Source organism: Hypanus sabinus, chromosome 8 (genome assembly GCF_030144855.1).
Source record: "Hypanus sabinus isolate sHypSab1 chromosome 8, sHypSab1.hap1, whole genome shotgun sequence".
Lineage (NCBI taxonomy): Eukaryota > Metazoa > Chordata > Chondrichthyes > Myliobatiformes > Dasyatidae > Hypanus > Hypanus sabinus.
The window spans coordinates 159,130,648-159,152,638 of NC_082713.1; the positions used below are offsets into that span (position 1 = coordinate 159,130,648).

Below are 21,991 nucleotides of genomic sequence, written 5' to 3' on the forward strand. Positions count from 1 at the left end.
AAATGAAATGCAGTTAGCATCTAACCAGAAATGCAAAGAATAGTGTTATTTACAAAATAACTGCAAATAAAAAGTAAGTGCTACAGCATACAGATATAAAAGTACTGAGACTGTACAATATGGGTGCAATTCTGCTTAGCGCTGTGATGTGAGGTTCAGCAGGGTCACAGCCTCAGGGAAGAAGCTCTTCCTGTGCCTGCTGGAGCGGAGGCTCCTGTAGCGCCTAACAGATGGGAGGAGAGTAAAAAGTCCATGGTTAGGCTGAGATGCATCCTTGATAATGCTTTTCACCCTGCCCAGGCAGCGTTTACGGTAGATGTTCTCAATGGTGGGCAATTGGGTGCCGATAATCCGCTGGGCAGTTTTCACCACCCGCTAGAGTGCTTTGCAGTCCGATACGGGACAATTGCCATACCACACTGAGATGCAGTTGGTGAGTCTGCTCTCAATGGTACAGCGGTAAAAGTCCGTCAGTATCCTGGGACAGAGGTGAGCTTTCTTGATGCTCTGCAGGAAGTAAAGTTGCTGTTGCGCCTTTTTGATCAGGATGGAGGAGTTCAGGGACCAGGTGAGATCCTCGGAAATGTGGACACCAAGGAATCTGAAGCTTGATACACACTCCTGCTACAGCTCCATTGATGTAGATGTTGTTGGCACAGATGTAAAGAGACTTTAATTTACCACTAATTATGCAGTAATTTTAAATTTAGAGTTGAGGTCAGCGTCCAAGGTTTATATAAATTGATGGAATTGATTTAGGAATAAACCCCTGTGCTGGTAAGTCAAATCACTTTTTAAAAAAGGCTTATATTCTGTAAACATGTAGATGGCTGGTGTTTCCAGAGCTTGCACGACTTGCCTTTATGAGTAGCATGCAATCACTGGTTACCATGCCATCCTTTGAGACCTGACGGTAAAATTCAAAATCATGAGTTGTGATCTGTGGAAGTGCTATCAACTCCTCCTGGATTCTTTGCCCCTGGGTAAGTTCACCTTGCATGCTGACAGATGTACTTAAATTAGCTTGCATCAATTAAGTCTTTTTTGATCTTGAAAAGCTTCTAAACTTAATATGCCTGGAAGTAGCTGACACAACTAAATTCCATAGTAATTTCCTCCTTTGCTGGATGGTGATCCAGCAGTTTTATTAAAATCGCATCAAGAAATCTCTGGTCAAGATGAAGAACCCACTGCCATTCTCTTTCATCCTCTATGATGCTGGAAACAGGAGTAACATAGCAATGTTAGGCTTTGAATAAATTGTGGCAATGAAATACAGCACTGTGAAGCAGAATTGGTACGAGGGATGAAAAGCCTAGTGAAGCAAGGCGTCGCAAAGGAATCAATGTACTGTCATTTGTAATCCAATCAGCATGCTCTTTCAATGGGTATATTCAGGACTCAAATCAATGGATCTCAGCACATCCAGGGATTTGGTGAAGAGGAAGAAAATAAAGTTGGTGTGCAAGATTGCTGAGTCTGGCTGATGGACTCATAAAACATACTCCTGCAGCAACAACTGACGTTCTAGAACCAAAGATCTCTTTAATTTTACCTGTCTGTTACTTTCTTCTTCAGCGTTTCTCCTATTGATTTTTCTTTCTTATGTGCTGGTCTTTGCAGCTGTCCACATTGAATTTCAATGGCCCTCTATCTACCCCGCTCCTAATTAGATTCACATTCTACACTCATCTAATTTGCTCTGTCATTTGTTTAGCTGCTTGTATATCATCAGCAGAACCACTTTCCTTGTTCTGCTTATGCCATTGGTACTCACGTGGACCACAACAAATGGACCCTTCCCCTCAGTCCCATTCGAAATTCCTCAGCTGTTCAGATGAGATATCCCAACCTGGGCACCAGGCAGATAACAGAGCTCTGGACTCTCAATCCTTGAGAGTCTATTTCCCTGACTGTACATCTACAATTACACTACAACTACACCCAATTATAACTAATTTCTCTTCTCTCTCTCAGTGTCTCTTGAGTGACACTGTGTACCACATTGCTCATTCTCCCTACAGCCCTCACTCTCATCCTCTCATGGAGTAACAATCTCATTCCTGCTGAGCAAGCTCAAGGGCTGAGGCATCTCTTGCAGTACCTCTTGGACCCGCTTACCTGCCTCATTCACGGTCACGCCCACATGTCCCTGGCCACAGACTGAATTCAAAGAGTGTAGTTAATCTAATCGATGTGACTTGCCTCCTGAAACACCGGGTCCAGGTAACTCTCTTCTTCACCGATGTATCATGGTGTTTGGAGCTCAGCTTTGAACCCAAGTTCCTAGAGCAGCCAGTGCTTGCTGTAAATCTGGTCACCAGGACCCAAACTGGGGTACCAGCTCCCACATCATGCAGCTAGAAGTTATCACCTGATCTTACATCCCTACTTTATTCATTAGTTGTAGCTTGGAATCTTTTCAGTTAACTACTATAAAGAAAAAACCAATTTATTCTTACCTGCTGTTTACATTTACTTCCTTGCTAAACCCTCTCAAGCCAAACCCTCTGACCTCAGAGTCCTACACTGAAGATCTTACACAATGGCCTCCGGGACCTCGGCTTTTGCAACTTGAGCCAAAGTCTCAGTTCTCCACTCTAACTCTGCCCATTCCATCAATGGCCTCTCCGCTTACATCTAAGCTCCTTTACACTGGCCCTTGCCAATTGCCTAACAACCCAGTCAATCCCCAACTCACAGCAAATAACAGCTCCACTGATCTCAAAAGAGCAGAAAGTCCCAACAGGCCGTGTTACTTTTTAAATCTGACACTACTCTTCATAAGTCATCCAGCTGTTCTGGCCTGCTGCGTGATTCCAATGCGGAGCAGTGCTGGATCATCATTTCAAAGTTGTTTGCTGTTTCCTGTACACTTGCAATAATTGAAGCTGCATCTTTTAGCACAATGATTCTTTTAATAACTTTTATTCCTAGTTGAAGTCAGTGCTTGTTACTCCTTGGAGTTCAAAGATGATTCAAGGTACATTTATTGTCAAAGTATGTGTTCAGTATACAACCGTGGGATTGGTCTTCCCACAGACAGCCACGAAGCAAAGAAATGCCATGGAGAAAAACTGGCTTTTGGAAGCCTATGCAGATCCAAGTTTTCATGAGTGCTCTCTTCTTGAATTGATTTTCACTCCCATCCCAGGCACCAGCCCCAACAACTGAGAGAGTGGAATAATTCACATAATGTTGAGCGGGAGGCTCGTCACTTTGGGTATGTGAACGGAAAATAGCAATCAATGAATAGTGAATAACTGAAAAAGGATGCTTAAAAATTGATGAAGCAAATTAGCAAAGTGTCCATTAGATCTGAGAGACATGAAGTCATTCCATGTGACGTTGTGTTGGCGAGTGGGCGAGGCATCAGACTAGTAACCTGAAGGTCGCTGGTTCGAGCCTCAGCTGAGGCAGCGTGTTGTGTCCTTGAGCAAGGCACTTAACAACACATTGCTCTGTGACATCACCGGTGCCAAGCTGCTTGGGTCCTAGTGCCCTTCCCTTGGATAACACCGGTGGCATGGAGAGGGGAAGGCCTGCAGCTTGGGCAACTGCCGGTCTCCCACATAACCCTGCCCAGGCCTGCGCCCTGGAAATTCCAGGCGCAGATCCATGATCTCTCGAGACCGACGGATGCCCCCACCATGACGTAGAGATGATATGTACACATTCATTAGCATTGATAACTGTCGCTTTGTCTGTTTTGTTTAAGTTGTGATGCTGGCTGGCTCAAGAATTGGTTTTGAATGTCATTGTGGTATTATGGGTTTTTTTTTTACATTCTGTGTTTTTGAACACCTTTCTTGTTGCTGTTCAGCACGATATGTCCGTTTTTTTGGGCGAGGTGGTTGGGGGTTGATATTCCTGCAATTTGCACAATTTGATTTTCTGCATTGGTGATCCTGTTGTCATTTAAGAGGTTTTTTTTTGTGCGGAGGAGGGGTTTGATGTTGTTCTTTGAACGTGTCCATGGTTTTCTTTGTTTCGTGGCTATCTGGAGAAGACGAGTCTCAGAGTTGTAAACTGCATGCATACCTAGAAATAAATGAACCTTTGAACCTTTGAATTCTTGTACAAGCACTCAGAATAAAATGCTGCCCTAGGTTCCATGATGGAAAACACAGTGTTATAGCTTTTTTCTGTGACTCCTACTGTGAAATAAATGCATTCTGTGAATGCAAGTGATAAGTAACAGGACTGATTTTCTCAAAGAAAAATAAATCCTGGAAAAACTCAGCACATCAGACAGCATATGTAGAATGAGAAACAGTTAATATTTTAGGTCTGCTATCCTTTGTCAGATCTCCTGCTATATGCCAGCTCCTCTCTCAGAATAGTCAATGATTCTTCATAGAAGTCCAGCTTAAGCCTGCAGTGAAATCATTCACTACATTGTTGGCTTCTTTGTGGCACATTTGGGCTCCCCACAGAAATTCCACACATCTCCCACCTCTTAGATTGGAGTCACACCAATCTAATTGAAATCAATGGAAGAATAGCAAATGGTCTGTATTTGATTTGTTGTTGCTCCTCTCCACGCCTTGTGGTGCATTGGGCAGCAACCTTGACGTTTCTTTAGCATTAGTCTGTTTTTTACGAGGCCGAGTTGCTAGCTTGAAGCTCAAACTAGCACGAATGGGAAATGTGCAACGAGCCGGCCGGGAACCACTCACCCTCAAAGTCCGGTGTGGATGCCACTACACCAGCGGCTGGCTATAACAGTTACAGCTAATGATTATTGTATATGTGTATGTTTGAATTCCTTACTGACAAGTTCAAATGTTTTAATTTTTCATGTTTTTTTTAATTTGTTGCTTCCTGGTTTTGTGTGCAGTTTTGGGCTCCTTATTTTAGAAAGGATATACTGACATTGAAGAGGGTTCAGAGAAGATTCACGAGAATGATTTCAGGAATGAAAGGGTTACCGTATGAGGAACATCTGGCACTATTGGGCTATATTCCCTGAAGTTCAGGAGAATGAGGGGGGATCTCATAGAAACATTCCAAATGTTAAAAGGCCTGAACAGATTTTCCCATGGTAGGGGAGTCTAGGACAAGAGGGCATGATTTCAGGATTGAAGGACGTCTATTCAGAACAGAGATGCGGAGAAATTACTTTAGTCAGGGATTGGTAAATCTGTGGAATTTGTTGAGATGAGCTGTGGAAGCCAGGTCTGGGTGAATTTAAGGCAGAGATAGATAGGTTCTTGATTAGCCAGAGCATCAAAGAGTATGGGGAGAAGGCAGGGGAGAGGGGATGACTGGAAGAATTGGATCAGCCATGGTTGAATGACGAAGCAGACTCAATGGGCCAAATGGCCTACTTCTGCTCCTATATCTCATGGTTTTATGGTTTCTTTAATAAATAACTGTCAAAAACATTCACAATTTCCCTGACAGCTTTGACAAATATTGACAACATTGTGACCCAAAGGCAGGCAGCAGGTGTTATCAGAATCGGAGGGGGATTTGCGTCAACATTCTTAATTCAAAATGAAACTCCCTATGGCTTTAGTTGCTTAGGAGAAAATATATACACACATTGTACGGGAACAGAATACTTTGCGATGTCAGCAGCACTGGAAGCAATTTCATGAAGATTTTTTTCTGGTTATTTTATTTCTGAAGAAAGATAAAATGAGTTAAAGAAAATCATTTACCATTTTTTCTATTAGTAATATTGATAAAACATAAAAAAGTAAGAGCACTGATCTCTCTCCCACCTCCTCCCACTGCCTGCAGATTTGTGATAGCAATTGTTTGTTATTGAACTGTAGACCATCAGTATTCAATGTAAGGCATTGTGTAATTCAGATCTGTAAATCTGGGCATAACACAATTTGTTCACTTCTGTTTTCTATTGAAAATTCAATTATGTCCAATACACAAAAAATGTGTGAGACATTGCCTACAAAGAAGTATTATGGGCTAAATATTTACTCACATCTCAAATCTGGCCCAAGGTCAATTGAGCTTCAGTTCTTGTCTATGTAGTCCAAGGAACTGTGGAATTAGAAGCAATGTGCTGCATATTGTTGGATGGTTACTGATGCATCTTGAATAATCACCATTACAGCAGTCCTCCCATGGGTCCGAGGAGACGTGACCTTGAAGTGTTATTGTGGATGATGATGACGACGTCTCTGTCGGCTAGGGTCAACCATGCTTGCATCCTGGCTGTCTAGATACACAAGCCAGGGCAGTACGATATGGAGAGCAAGCTGCTGCCCTTGCAGCAAGCTCCCCCTCTCCATACATCTAACAAACCCAAAAGAATGGCAGAGACCGATAGAGTTTGGCACCTGCCGCGTCGCAGGAGTTGCCAGTCTGTGTTTAACTTAGGGGCTCCGGCTCCGGATTTTTTCCCTCTGGGTTTACTCCTGAAGCCTTCCCCATGCATGGGTATAGCAGCAAGGCAGTGGAGGTTTGAGATCCGAGTTTTACTTCTACTAGATGAGCTGCCAATTTTGGATGACAGAGGCGATTGGTTTTAAGGTGCCAGTAATCTGCCCTCTCCCCTTCTGTCAGTAGAAATAGTTCCGCTGGACTTAGTAGCTAAGCCACACCTGAAGGCCAGAAGCTAGACTTGGTTGTCAGAGGCTATTTGAGCTACTTGTCATTGGGAGCATTTAGTAAGTAGAGTGAGCCAGTCCCCAACACCACCCTCTGGCTATAACAATCTTCAGGAACCATGGCAGTTACTATGAAAGGGACAATGTATTGGTATATCACATTAGGTTTTGAATGGTCTGTCAAAAGGCCCCAGAGATCCAGGAACTTAAAGTATATGTGAACCTTTTTTCTGGTTTGCGGAAAGGATGACTGTTGACAGAGACGTGAGATTCTTGAACATCAGACACAAAATGCTGGACGAACCCGGTAGGCCTGGCAGTGCCTGTGGAGAGAAATGATCAGCCGACATTTCAGCCAAGACTCTTCTATCATGCATGCTGCCTGTTCTGTTGAGTCTGTCTCGCATTTTGTCCTCGTGATAGCTCTTATTAACACTTCCAGCCTACTTATTGCCTTTATTGGGCTGCTGTCTTGTACTCAAAGTAATGACATCTAAACAGTGTCCTTAATGGCTTTTTAGATTAAACTGTTGTCCAAAGAAGTTCAAAGTATGTCACTATACACTACCCTGAGATTTATTTTCTTGCAGGCATTCACAGTAGAACAAAGAAATACAATAGAATCAATGAAAAAATAATGCACGATGACTAACAAGCAACCTATGTGCAAAAGGAGACAAACTGTGCAAATACAAAAAAAGCTAATAATAATTAATAGATAAATAAATAAATAGTACTGTGATTGTGATTTACCTTAAGACCATAAGATAAAGCAGCAGAGTTAGGCCTTTTGGCCCATCATGTCTGCTCTGTTATTTCATCATGGCTGAACCAGTTTTCCTCTCAGCTCCAATCTCCTGCTTTCTCCCCGTATCTGTTCATACCCTGACCGATCAATAATCTATGAGCCTCTGCCTTAAATATACTCAATGACTTGGCCTCCACAGCCACCTGTGGCAACAAATTCCACGGACTCACAACCCTTTGGCTAAAGAAATTCCTCCTCATCTCCATTCTAAATGGACGCCTTGAAAGTGAGTTCATAGGTTGTGTTCAGTGATGGGTCCAGTGCTGAGGTGAGTGAAGTTATCCGTGCTGGCACAAGACATTTTCATTTCACTACCCTTCTGTATTCTCACTTCAGCTGCAAGGATGTAATGAGCATTGAGCTCAGTCTCTTGGTAAGCTTTCAGCTGCTCTCGTGGAGTTTTTCCTACTTTAAAGCAGCAGCTTGAGAGCCTGTGTGGTGCTACTGTTCAAAAGATTTATGCTGTGTAAAATGAATCACGTTCCGCAATGGGTGAGAGCAGATGGAGAGCAGCTTCACCAGCATTCAAATGTCATGCACTTGAAGTTCTCTCTCGCTTGCTTCCTGAAGTGCGTGTGACAGCTGGTGGTTTTGTTCCTGTGTCTGACAGGTGTGGGTTGCTGCAGGTGGGAGACAGAATCCTGACGATCAATGGGATCCTGACGGAGGACAGCACACTGGAGGAAGCCAACCAGCTCCTTCGAGATTGTGCCATCAACAGCAAAGTCACTGTAGAAGTGGAGTTTGATGTCGCAGGTAAACTTGGCATTGATCATTCTGTGAATATCTTGTGATGTTTTGACCTGGTGCCCGAGGAGAAATGTACACATTTGCGAGGGCTTTGGTTGCAATAGAGAGAAATAATTCTTCCACATGAAGAAGATGCGTGCCTGAAATACTTGCCATCTTATGCTAAATCAATGCTCTGCATCATACAGTGATAAGAAATTTGCAATGTGGAAGGCATGATTTACTTAAGTAATTCAAACAAAAAGCAAAAAGTGTAATCATATTGAATGCAACTGGATGTGATTTTCCTCTGATTGTAAAAGTTTAAAAATTAAGAATGTGACTTTTTTTTATTAACATGTACATCTTCAGATTGCGCAGTGTTGTACCTTTGAAGCAAGCCATTCGGCCCTTCCAGTGGTGCTGTTGCCAATGTATTCCTTTCAGACCTATCAGTTCCAATAGATACCCTATAGTAGAGGTGCCCAACCTGGGGTCCACAGGCCACTTGGTTAATGGTAAGGGTCCATGGCATAAAAAAAAGGTTACAAATCCCAGCTCTATATGAAGTTGTGCCTTTCTGGAAAGGCAACGTTACATTTAACCAGCAAGTTGTTAGATTGATATTTTCCACATACCAATAACCTCTTTTCAAGAACAGTATAAGACCATTAGACATAGGAGCAGGATTAGGCCATTTGGCATATCGAGCCTGCTCTGCCATTCCATCATGGCTGATCCCAGATCCCACTCTACCCCATACATCTGCCTTTTTGTAATATCCTTTGATACCCTGACCTTTCAGGAAATAATCAACTTCCACCTTCAGTATACCCATGGACTTGGCCTCCACCACAGTCTGTGGCAGAGAATTCCATAGGTTTACTACTCTGGCTAAAAAAATTCCTCCTTACCCCTGTTCTAAAAGGTTGCCCCATAATTTTGAGGCTGTGCCCTCAAGTTCCATATATCCCCACCATAGGAAACATCCTCTCCACATCCACCCTATCTAGTCCTTTCAACATTCAGTAGGTTTTAATGAGATCCCCATGCATTCCTCTAAATTCCAGAGAGTACAGGCCCAAAGCTGCCAAACGCTCCTCATATGTTAACCCCTTCATTCCCTGACTCATCCTTATGAAAGTCCTCTGGACTTTCTCCATTCTGAGATATGGGGCCCAAAGCAGTTGACGGTACTCCCAAATGCGGCTTGACTAGTATCTTATAAAGGCTCAGCATAATCTCCTTGCTTTAATATTCTACTCCCCCCCCCCCCACGGAGATAAATGCCAACATTACATTTGCCTTCTTTATCACAGACTCAACCTGTAAATTTACCTTCTGAAAGTCTTGCATGCAAACTCCTAGGTCCCTTTGCATCTTGGGATGTTTGCACCTTCTTCCCACTTATATAATCCACACTATTTTACCTTTCACAAAAATGCATCATCATACATTTCCCAACACTATTCCATCGTCCATTTTTTTGCCCATTCTTCCAAATTGTCTTAAGTCCTGCTGCAATTGTATTGCTTCCTCAGCACTATCTACTCCTCCACTTATCATCTGCAAACTTTGCCACAAAGCCATCAATTCCATTATCCAAATCATTGAGAAACAGTGTGAAAAGTAGTGATCCCAATATTGACCCCTGAGGAACACCACTAGTCACCAGCAGCCAGCTAGAAAAGGCCCCTAATATTCTCACTCACCGCCTCCTCCTTATCAGCTATCCATGCCAGTATCTTTCCTGTAATGCCATAGAAATTTATCTTCTTCTGCAGCCTCATGTGTAGAACCTTATGAAAATCCAGGTAAATGACATCTACTGCCTCTCCTTTGTCCACCCTGCTTGTTACTTCCTCAAAGATTTGTCAGGCAAGATTTCCCTTTACAGAAACTATGATGACTTTGAATTATTTTATCATTAGTCTCCAAGTACCCCAAAACCTCGTCCTTAATAATGGTCTTCAACATTTTCCCAACCACTGAGGTTTTAGTTAACTAGCTTATAATTTCCTTTTTTTTTGTCTTCCTCCCTTCTTAAAGAGTTGAGTGACATTTGCAAACTTTCAGTTCTCTGGGACCTTGCCAGAATTAAGAGATTCGTGAAAGATCATGACCAACGCATCCATTATCTCTTCAGCAATCTCTCTCAGGACTCTGGGATGTAGTCTGTCTGGTCCAGGTGACTTATCCACCTTAAGACCTTTGAGTTTGCCTAGCACTTTTTCCTTAGTAATAGCAATGGCACTCACTCCTGCTCCCTGACATTCACAGACCTCTGGCACACTGCTAGTGTCTTCCATAGTGAAGACAGATACAAAGTACCCATTAAGTTCATTTGCCACTTTTTTTGTCCCGCATTACTACCTCACCAACATAATTTTCCAGTGGTTCAATATCAACTCTCACCTCCCTTTTTACTCTTTATATAACTGAGAAAACTTTTGGTACCCTGCCTTATATTATTGGCTAGTCTGCCTTCCTATTTCATTGTTTACCTTCTTATAGCTTTTTTTAGTTGCCTTTTGTTTTATTTTAAAAGCTTCCCAATCATCCAACTTCCCACTCACTTTTGCTACCCTTTCCTTGGCTTTTATGCAGTCGTTAACTTCCTTTGTCAGCCACTGTTGCCCATCACTGCCATTTGAGAACTTCCTCTATGGGACATATCTATCCTGCGCCTTGTGAACTATTCCCAGAAACTTCATCCATCTCTGCTCTGCCAGTATTCTCCTCCAATCCACCTGAACAACGTCCTCTCTCATGCCTCTAGAATTCCATTTATTCCATTGTGATAACGATATATTTGAGTTATGCTTCTCCCTCTTAAAGTTCAGTATGAATTTAATTATATTATGATCTCTGCCTCTGAAGGGTTCCTTTACGTTAAGTTCCCTAATAAGATCCGGGTTATTACACAACACCTAGTCTAAGATGGCATTTCTCCAAGTAGGCTCAAGCACAAGCTGCTCCAAAGAACCATCCCTTCCCCCTTACATATTGAAGTCCCCTAGAACAATTGTGTCATTACACTTTCTGCATGCATTTTACAACTCTCTTTGCAATCTCAACCCCACATATTGGCTACTATTTGGAGGGCTATATATGATTCCCATAATGTTTTTTCACCCTTGCAGTTTCTTAACTCCACCCACAAAGATTCAACGTTCTTTGACCCTATGTCATTAATGGCACTGTAGATATGGGAGGATATACTGCCATGAAAATCAGTTCACTAAGTTAATTCCTTGGATACAGAGAATGATTTTCAAGAAAAGGTTGAGCAGCTTGTGCTGATCGACACTGGAGTTTAGAAGCACCATCTGAGATTGTGTTGAGGCAGGAGATCCTCAGAGGTTTGACGAGGTAGAAGCCATGAGGATGTCTCCATCTATGGTGCAATAAAGATCCAGGGACTCGGTTTCAGAATTAGTGGTTATCCATTTATGACAGGGATGAGGAAGAATCTCTTCTGAGGGCTATAAATTATACATTACTCTCTACCCCAAAGGTTTATGAGACCAATTAAGTCAAATTTGTTTTGGTCTGTATGAGACTCGAGGGTTATAGAGAACAGGCAGGGCAGTGGATTTGATAAACACAAAAAATTCCGCAGATGGGAATCCAAAGTACACTCTGGAGGAATTCTGGAGAAACATAGAAGCATAGAAAACCAACAGCATAATACAGGCCCTTCAGCCCACAAAGTTGTGCCAAACATGTCCCTACCTTAGAAATTACTGGGCTTACCTATAGCCCTCTATTTTTCTAAGCTCCATGTACCTATCCAAAAGTCTATTAAAAGACCCTATCGTATCTGCCTGCACCACCGTTGCTGACAGCCCATTCCACGCACTCACCACTCTCTGAGTAAAAAAACTTACCCCGACATCTCCTCTGTACCTACTCCCCAGCACCTTAAACCTGTGTCCTCTTGTGGCAACCATTTCAGCCCTGGGAAAAATGCCTCTGACTATCCACATGATTGATGCCTGTCATCATCTTATACACCTCCATCAGGTCACCTCTCATCCTCCATCACTCCAAGGAGAAAAGGCCGAGTTCACTCAACCTGTTCTCATAAGTCATGCTCCCCAATCCAGGCAACTCAGCAGGTCAAGCGGCAGCTATAGAGAGAATGCTTCAGGCCGAGGCCTTTCATCAGGACGGTCAATAGGATGTAATGTTTCAACACTGGGCTTCAGCAAAGACTTGAAGTAAATTCCAGACCAACATAAGTATTCTAATGTTTCAGAAGGGGGTCATCATTTTACGTAGATGTTGTTGAGATGTGTGGAATTTTGGAAGTCAGAGGACAGCAGGACAACAGGAAAGTTTTGGTGTAGGCCTCTCTGGAAGTAAACAAAATAGTCATAAATGGTTTAATGACAGAAGGTTTGAGAAGTAGAGCTGAAGTGGGGGAGATGTTGTTGCTGTTGATAAAGGTAAAAAAAAGTCCAAAAGTAAATTTATTATCAAAGTACATATAAGTCACTATATGCAACCCTGAGATTAATTTTCTTGTAGGCAATAAATTCATAATAAAATATTAACCTCAATTGAATCAATGAAAGACCACATCAACAAACTGTTTAACTACAAAAAGAAAGAAATAATAGTAAATAAATAAACAACAAGTATCAAGAACGTGTGATGAAGAGTAATTGGAAGTGAGTCCATAGATTGTGGGGCTAGTGAAATTGAGTTGTCCCCTTTGATTCAAGAGCCTTGTGGTTGGGGGGTAGTAACTGTTCCTGAAGCTGGTGCTGAGAGTCCTGAGGCTCCAGTGTGTAGGGAGCATGGCCTGGGTGGTGGGGGTCCCTGCTTTCCTACAACAATGTTCTGTGTAGTTGTCATCAATGGTGGGGAGGGTTTTACCTATGATGAACTGGGCTGTATCCATCAGTTTTTGCAAGATTTTCTGTCCAGGGGCTTTAGTGTTTCCGTACCAAGCTGTGATGTACCCAGTCAATATACTCACCACCGCACATCCATTGAAGCTTGTATGAGGAATCAGTTTTTAAAACTCAGTATCAAACAGAAGCCCAAGATTGTTGAAGTACGTGATGAACTTTGTTCGTGGTAATTTAGTTTTACTGAGTTCTTTAGCCAGGTTACATAAAACTTTGCTTATCATCATGACGTTCATTTTTCTTTTCTGCAGAATCAGTTGTTCCGAGCAGTGGCACATTTCACGTGAAGCTCCCGAAGAGGAGCGGGGTGGAGCTGGGCATTACCATCAGCTGTGAGTACTTGCATACACCTCTTGTTCACATTGTTCTGTACAGTGCATTATCCTTGTCTTTTTCATGCTGATGGGCCAACATCAGCAGTGTGTTCCCACAAACTTTACTCCTGGGATTGCGCTGCACACCGTGACACTGAATGCCAAACCGCAGTTTTAGTCATGTGGCTTGTTAGATCTAAATGCCATGTGTTCTTGCATATTCTGGAGTTAGGCTATATAGCAAATATTAATTCACCAGCAACCAATCTTCAGATTAGAGTGTGGATTGCAGATTGCAGCCCAAAACAATCAGTTGCAAACAAACACTCCACCTAGACCCCAGATGTCTGCATATGCATGAACACAACCTAGAGTCAGTGGGGATTAACATTAATTTCAGATGTCTAGAGTGTGGGTGTGAAGAAGGAGGTATTTAAAAACTATATGTAATTGAAAGGAAGCATTGTAGACACATTGTAACTATAGAATTGTCCTGCTGTTACCTTTGTTTTTTGCATATAAAAATGTCATGTAATATTGGTTCGAACAGACCTCTTAGTCTGAGAGTGTCACGAATGCTGAATAATCCACTTGTGTTCACAGTTACACCATGCAGGCTTGAGGTGAGGCTGCCTCCGCTGACATTTGCAACACCTGCTATTGATCACTGTCGTGTGATGTTCATCCTGGTTGACTGGGGGGAAAACCCAGAGGGGTGGGGATATTTGATAAAATTGATCTCTGGCCAGACAACTGAACAGGACTGGGGTCTGACCTCCTCTTCAATCTGTGTAGCAGAATTATAAATGGATATTTTTATTATATTTCATAATGTTGGCAACAAAAAGGGTACAACATTAGCCTTTTACTCTCAGCCAGAATGAATGTGAACCTTGAGTCAAAGGGAAGAATCAACACTTACAGACAGGCGCTTAGAATGGGAACATTTCGTTTAGATCAGGTTTCCCAACCTGGGGTCCACTGGTATTGGTGCAATGTCTAAAAAAGTTTGAGAAGCCCTGTTTTAGATTGACCCTACCCTTTCTCTCTCATTGTTTTGGAATGGCTGTCTTGCATCTGTCGCCTGTGTGCAAAGACTTTTATTTGTTAGCAATGCCCCGAAGAGCCTTTGCAGTTGCACAAGGGGTGATCACAACTCTCATTCAGTGCCGTAGAGTGTTCTAGCATTGTTGCAGTTGCACATAGAACATTGAACAGTACAGCACAGTAACAGGCCCTTCACACCACTGTTATAAAACTTGGGTTACGCTGCACGTGCAATTCTGCGTCGAACATAATGCCAAATTAATCTAAATCTCTTCAGATCATTACCCATATCCATCCACATTTTGCATATTCATTTCTCCGTTTTAACAGTCTCTTAAACATTACAAGTGGTGCATGCAAGCTTGATTTCAGTGTTTAAGAGACTTCTGGATAGGTACATGGATGGTAGGGGTATGGAGGGCTGTGGTCCCAGTGCAGATTGATGGGAGTAGGCAAATTAAATGGTACAGCACAGACTAGATGGGCCAAAAGGCCTGTTTCTGTACTGTACCTCTCTGTGACTCTGTTGTATCTTCCTCTATCACTCCTCCCAGTAGCCAGTTCCAGAAACAAACCACGCCCTTCAAGCCTAGCGGTTTGCATGACGCTATTGCAGCTCAGAGCATTGGAGTTCAGAATTCAGGAGTCTTTGTGCGTCCTTCCCATGAAGCACATGGGCTTCTTCTGGATGCTCTGGTTCCCTCTCACAGTCCAAAGTCCAACGACCAGTTAGCTGGTTAATTGGTCGTTGTAGGTTGTCCAGTGTTTAAGCTAGGGGTTAAATCAGTGGGTTGCTAGGCACTGTTGCTCAGTGGGCCAGAAGGGCCTGTTCTGCACTGTATCAATCAATAAGTAAGTAAATAAAACTACTTGCCCTAAAAATCCCCTTTTAAACTTTGCCCCCTTACCTTAAATGTGTGTCCTTCAGTACTTGACCCTTCTAACCCCAGGAAATGATTCCAACCAACTTTCCTCTGTATTGCTCTCATAATTTTATAAACCGATCCAATGGCCCCTCAGTCTCTTGACACATTAGAGGAAACCTCTAACCTCTCCTTGTAACTCATACCCTGTAATCCAGGCAGCATCTGGTGGTAATTCTCTTCTGCGCCCTTTCCACATGTTTCTTTAATGGGGTGACCAGAGTTGCACACAATTCTCCCTAGTGCAGCTTAATTGAAGTTTTATGTCGCTATAGTATTACTTTTTTTTTACTCTCATGCTCAGTGCCCCAAGCATGTCATTATTCACCACCCAACCTAAGTATGGCCACTTTCAGGGAACTATCGACTTGGGTCGCATGATCTCTCTGTACATAAGTGCTATTAAATGTCCTTCCTTTAACTGTGTGTAATTTCTCTTTGTATTTGACCACCCGAAGTACAACACAACACACTTGTGTAGATTAAACTCCACTGGCCATTTCTCCACCCATGTCTGTATCCGCATTCTTCTTTCACAGCCTTTTGCACTGACCAGAATTTCGCCAACCTTTGTGTCACTTTCAAACTTACTTACTCACCCATCACTTTTCACAGACTTCCAGGCAGAATAACATCACTAACCGCTGTTGTCTTTGGGCAGGCCAGCTCTGATCCAAACTACTAAATTATCATTCATCATATGTTAATTAATCATCTGGATTAGCCTGCTTTGAGGGGCCTTGTCAAATGTCTTACACGTAGACCACATCTATCCATTGCTCTTAACATCAATCACCTCAGTATGAGTTGTGCATGTTAATACTCCACATGACCATATTCTTGGATCATTAAAAAATTCCTTTCTGTTAAAAATTAAACAGGCCTAAAAAAAATCACCAAGCAGTACACACTTTCCTAGTCTTCGAGAAAGAGCTGATCTCAACTCGGTCAACCACTGGAGCCCTTTACTTCTTCCTGAGCCACCAGAGAGAAACATGCCATCCTTGTAAAGAGCATGCAAAGCTTCATTTGATAGCCTGCCAATATTTGCTTAACAAATGACTGCCATCAAAAGTAAAATTCATTCTAATATTTATTTTGGAATGTTTGTGTCACTGGAAAGACCCCTGTCCAGAAATCTCTTTAGGATAGGACAAAAGAAAATTGGGTTGGTAAAAGTCAAGTTTTTTTAATATTTATTTTCGGATGTTAATGTCATTGGAAAGACACTTATTGGGAAATACTTTCAGGAAAGGACAGGGGAAAACTGGGTAAGTGAAATCAAGTTTGTTAATATTTGTTTGAGGGTGTTGTTATTATTGGAAAGACCCATGTCTAGAGATCCCTTCAGGAAAGGATGGGAAAATAGGGTTGGCAGTGGTGAAATTGAAGTTGAGGATAATTCAAGTCAAACTCTGCCAAAATCACAGTGACAGTTCTTCAGACTCTATCCAAGTCACTGACCTTTGATTGAAGCACACTTTGCCGACCTGCTGTGGGGTCATTCAAATAGAGTTCATTCTCACGCATTCATGTCAAAAGAAGTTTCTCAGCAATCAACATCACGATTTGGCTCCAGGCAAGCTATCTATACCCTGGATATTTGAAGATGAATCATGTGTAACAGTTCTAAATATACCAACTCTTGGTCAATTCACACAGCCGATCACACTGTGTGTGTATGTTCTCTGATCCTCAGAAAAATCAATGCTGTTCATCTTTCTCAAAGCTTGGAGATAAATGAGCCGGCATGAATGTTCACAGTACATTGTTTGCACAACTTGTTTCCTGGTTGTTCGCAAACACTTGGACCTGTGCTATTTAAAGCCGGCACATTTTGAAGACTCTGTCAGTAGGGTGCAAATATTAAAAGTTGCAAAGTAATATGATTAGACTTGTCAGAATGGGTGAAAAAGTGAACTGAGTTGTTAAGAACATAGAACATTACATCATGGGAAACAAGCCCTTCAGCATATTGTATTAAGAGAAGTAGTTCCCTGGTTAAACTAGCAATGGTAAGAGGTGTTCTTTCAAAACGTTGAGTAGTGGAAGCGGCCAGGTAGTGTAGCATTTGGAGAAACAATTTTATGGTGCCGGTGCTGATAGAGATGTTGTAGGTTAATTGGTCACATGGGTGTAATAGCATGGCACAGGTTCATGGGCTAGAAAGAGCTTTTACCGTGCTGTCTCTCTAAATGAAATAAAGAACTGGAGCAAATTTAATTATCCCTAAAGCCATATAAAACAGTTGTTCCAAAAATGTGAAATTGAACATTGGTACATTACACTGACTGAAATGTTTTATCTTGTAATTAATCATGAGCAAATGTTTTTTATTGGTTTACATTGTGAAGAGCCTAATTTCTCATTCGTGTTCAAGTTGCCTTTATGGTAATGTTGGTGCAGACCTTCCCTTTAATATGCCATTGGAGAATAACCATGTCAAAGGAGGATTGTGGCGCAGTGATGTTTATCTGGCTCCCTATTTTCTTAGTCAAGTGACTTTAATATTATTACCATAATGTAGCTCAGCAAAACTCATTCAGTAGTATAATTTATGGCCCATTAATTAAGCAGTTTGATTTTTAATGACTTGGTGTGTTAATAACTTGCCAAGATCAAATTAATGTGGCTTGTGCAGAGCACCTGCTCTTCAAAAGCCAATATATGTTAGACATCATGCTCCAATTTGAAAGGCATCAACCTCATGCTGAACAGAGAACATGACTTCATTTATAGTGAATTCAAAAATTAGTTTTTTTTAACGATCTTTCTATAAATAACAGAGCTAAAATCTCCAGATAGTCATCCCCTACTAAACTATTAAAGAATTTGACCCAAGGGTTTAATTATTTTTGAGCACTTTTACATCTTTGTCATATGCCAGCTGGTAATTTTGTTTAGTCGATTCATTGAAAACTTTGGAGCAATATGTATACAAAGTTAGTAATCTACACTCCGTTGCCATTTTATTAAGTACACCTGTACATCCGCTAGTTTTGCTTGTGAAATGGTCCTGATACATCCTTAAAACATAAAAGAAATCTGAATGAGATTTTTAATCACAAACAAGAGAAAATCTGCAGATGATCACTCCCTATGCGACTCCTTTGTCCATTTGTCCCTCCTCACTGACCTCTCCCCTGTCACTTATCCCTGCAAGTGGAACAAGTGCTCCACCAGCCCCCTCCACCTCCTCCCTCACCACCATTCAGGGCCACTTCACCTGTCAGTCTGTTGGGATCACATACTGCGTCTGGTGCTCCTGGTGTGGCCTCCTGTATATCGGTGAGACCTAACGTAGATTGGGAGACCACTTTGCCGAGCACCTTTGCTGCGCCCACTAGAACAAGTGGGATCTCCCAGTAGCCACCCATTTTAATTCGACTTTGCACTCCCATTCCGATATGTCAATCCGTGGCCTTCTCTACTGTTACAATGAGGCCACACTCAGGTTAGAGGAACGACATCTTCTATTCCATCTGGGTAGCCTCCAACCTGATGCCATGAACATCAACTTCTTGAACTTCCAGTAATATCCCCCTCCCCTCGCCTTCACCATTCCCCATCCCCTATCCCTTCTCACCTTATCTCCTTTCCTGTCCATCGCCTCCCTCTGCTGTTCCTCCCACTTTTCTTCCTTCCATGGCTTTCTGCCCTCTCCTATCAGAATCCCCCTTCTTCAGCCCCGTATCTCTTGCACCAATCGACTTCCCAGCTTTTTACTTCACCCCCACCCCTCATAGTTTCACCTATCACTGTTCTCCCTCCCCTCCCCACACCTTTTAAATCTACTCCTTAGCTCTTTCTTTCTCCAGTCCTGCAGGAGGGTTTCAGCCAGAAACATCGATTGTACATTTTTTCCACAGATGCTACCTGCACTGCTGAGTTCCTCCAGCATTTTGTGTGTGTGTTCTGAGATTTTTAATGTAATTTATTTTGTTAGTATTTGAATATTTTTTTTACCTGTAGTGTGTGTTTATGTTGTGGACATAAATTACCTTTTTGAAGGACTAAGCAAATAAATTGAGCGGAATATATAAATACTACTTATATTGTCCTTTAATTACCTTCAAGGAATTGCATAAATTAGCAGGTATTATGGTATTTCTTTTATTTAAATTAAGATATCCTCACATGTAGATATAGAATTTGTATGGATACTATTTCTGTAAATGTTGTTATGTAGAACAGGGTACATAGTAACATTCAATAGTCTTTTTGATCTCGTCACTACTCTTTGAGAATGAAGTAAATATTTTAAATAGCTTGTATATACACTCAGTGGCCACTTTATTAGGTACACTTGCTGCTTAAAGCAAATATCTAATCAGCCAAACATGCAGCAGCAATTCTATGCATAAAAGCATATAGGCACAGTCAAAAGGTTCAGATTATACTTCAGAAAGGGGAAGAAATGTGATCTTCGTGAATTGGACTGTGGAATGATTATTGGTGGTTTGAGTATCTCAAGATCTGCTGATCTCCAGGGATTTTCATGCGTAACAGTCTGTAAAGCTTACAGAGAATATTGTGATCTGAACCGTAGTAACATGTGCCTTTTGTGTCTTGTGTTTTTGATCTTTGTTAGTTGCTCTTTGTGCATGTTTTGCCGGTGGGGTATGGGGGTTCTGATGTTTGGAGGTTTCCTTTGAATGGCTTGGTTCTCTGGTTCTTCTTTGTTTTGCGACAGTCTGTGTGAAGACGAATTACAGAGTTGTATACTGCATACATACTTTGATTAAAATTATGCTTTGTATCTTTGAACTTTGAAAAACAAAAACCACCCAGTGAGCAGCAGTTCTGTGGGTGAAAGTGCCTTGTTAATGAGAGAGGTCGGAGGAGAATGGCCAGACTGTTTCAAGCTGACAGGACGGTGACAATAACTCAGATAGCCACGTGTTACAACAGTGCTGTGCAGAAGAGCATCTCTGAATGCACAGCATGTGGAATCTTGAAGGAGAACGGCTAGAGCAGTAGTAGACTACACCGGGTTTCATTGTACCTAATAAAGTGGCCACTCGGGGTATGTGAGGTTTTTGATGGAAATGGTAAGTTACTCTTTTTTTCAATGGTACGTGTTTAGAAAATCTAGCTGGTTTGTGAATGTTCACAGAGTTCATGGTTAAATCTGTAGTTCTGGGGATCTCTGCAATTTTGTAAACTGTATTTATTTGCTGGTGAAGTTGTCATCTCTGCATCTTCACTAGTTCCAATTCACACATTTAGATTTATTTGAGATATCTTGCTTAGAATTTTCTTGAAGCATTGTACATAGATGAGACAGATATTAAAAGGACTTTAAGCCCTTTCAGTGGAACAGAGTCAGTATCTCAAAATAAAGAATTGGCCACTCTGGATGGAGATTAAATTAAATTTCTTCACCTAGAAATAGTAAATGATTGGAATTTTCTAACTGAAGAAAATTGTGAAGGCTGTGAATAAATATTCAAGCTTCAGGTTGATAATTCATAAGACATAGGAACAGAATAAGCCATTTGGCCCATCGAGACTGCTCCTCCATTCCACCATATTTTCTTTCTCAATCCAGTTGTCCTGTCTTCTTCCTTTAACCTTTGACAACCTTATTAATCAGGAATCTATCAACTTTTGCTTTAAATATATGCAATAACTTGGCTTCCACAGCTGGCTGTGGCAGTGAATTCCAGTGATTCATCACCCTCTGGCTAAAGAAATTCCTCCTAATCTCTGTTCTAAAGGGACCTTTAGAGGCTGTGTCTCCTGGCCCTAGGCCCTTCCCACTATGCATCTCCCTTTTATCCGGGCCTTTTAGACCATAAGAGATAGGAGCAGAATTAGGCCATTTGGCCTAATTGTGGAGAAAATTGTGGAGGCTCTGTGATTGATAAATCACTTAGGTATTAAAAGAGTGAAGCAATTTTAGGGTTGGTGCAGGAATGTAGAGTTGAGTAAGAGATCAGCCATGGCCTCACGACATTATGGGCTGAAGGGTCTGTACTGTGCTGTACTGTTCTATGTTAAATGATCTTACTGAATGGCAGACCAGGCAGAAGAGACTGAATAGTCACCTCCCACTCGTATTTCTAATATACTTACGTTTATTGAAGGGTAAAGTAGCATGGCTGAATGCTATGAAGAAGTTAAAACAATATTGGAAGATTTTTCATTGGTAGCATTTGAAAAATGATAGGGTTGACAAAACTGCGAAGGAACGTGACTGAGACAACTTAAGACTTTGCTACCACACACAACTGGATGTGCCTGCCCACAGGACCATGAGCAAGAGTTGGGACGCTGGTGGGGAACAGGGCAGGAGGGGGCAATTACTGACCCATCTCCAGTCCCACAAATAATTACTTAAAAATAGTATTAAACTATGTCTAGACTATGCACTCACATTTGTTCTGTAACTGTAGGGTCACATGTTTCCCTCTAAATGCTGGCAAATTTGATAGAAATCCAGCAAGTCCTCACACTCTGTGCCAGTTGACACTTGATTAGCTATTACTCCAGTGTGATGATGATTACATTAAATCGGGCGCCACTGTAGAGTAGCGGTTAGCGCAGCGCTATTACAGCTCGGGGCATCAGAGTTCAGAGTTCACATTCAGCGCCATCTCTAAACAGTCTCTGTATGCCCTCCCTTTGGAATGCACCGGGTGCTCCAGTTTCCTCCCACTGTCCAAAGATT

General features: G+C 41.9%; 1 protein-coding gene across 10 annotated transcripts in view; it reads left to right on the top strand.

The window, feature by feature from the left end:
* The window catches only part of grip1 (glutamate receptor interacting protein 1), a 458,415-nt gene that overhangs the window by 388,702 nt on the left and 47,722 nt on the right, over nucleotides 1-21,991 (top strand). For all 10 annotated transcript variants that reach the window (XM_059978360.1, XM_059978359.1, XM_059978364.1 and 7 more), the window contains 2 exons: nucleotides 7,997-8,142; nucleotides 13,286-13,366. In XM_059978360.1, coding sequence (XP_059834343.1) covers nucleotides 7,997-8,142; nucleotides 13,286-13,366 — 227 coding nt within the window. The remainder of the gene's footprint in view (nucleotides 1-7,996; nucleotides 8,143-13,285; nucleotides 13,367-21,991) is intronic.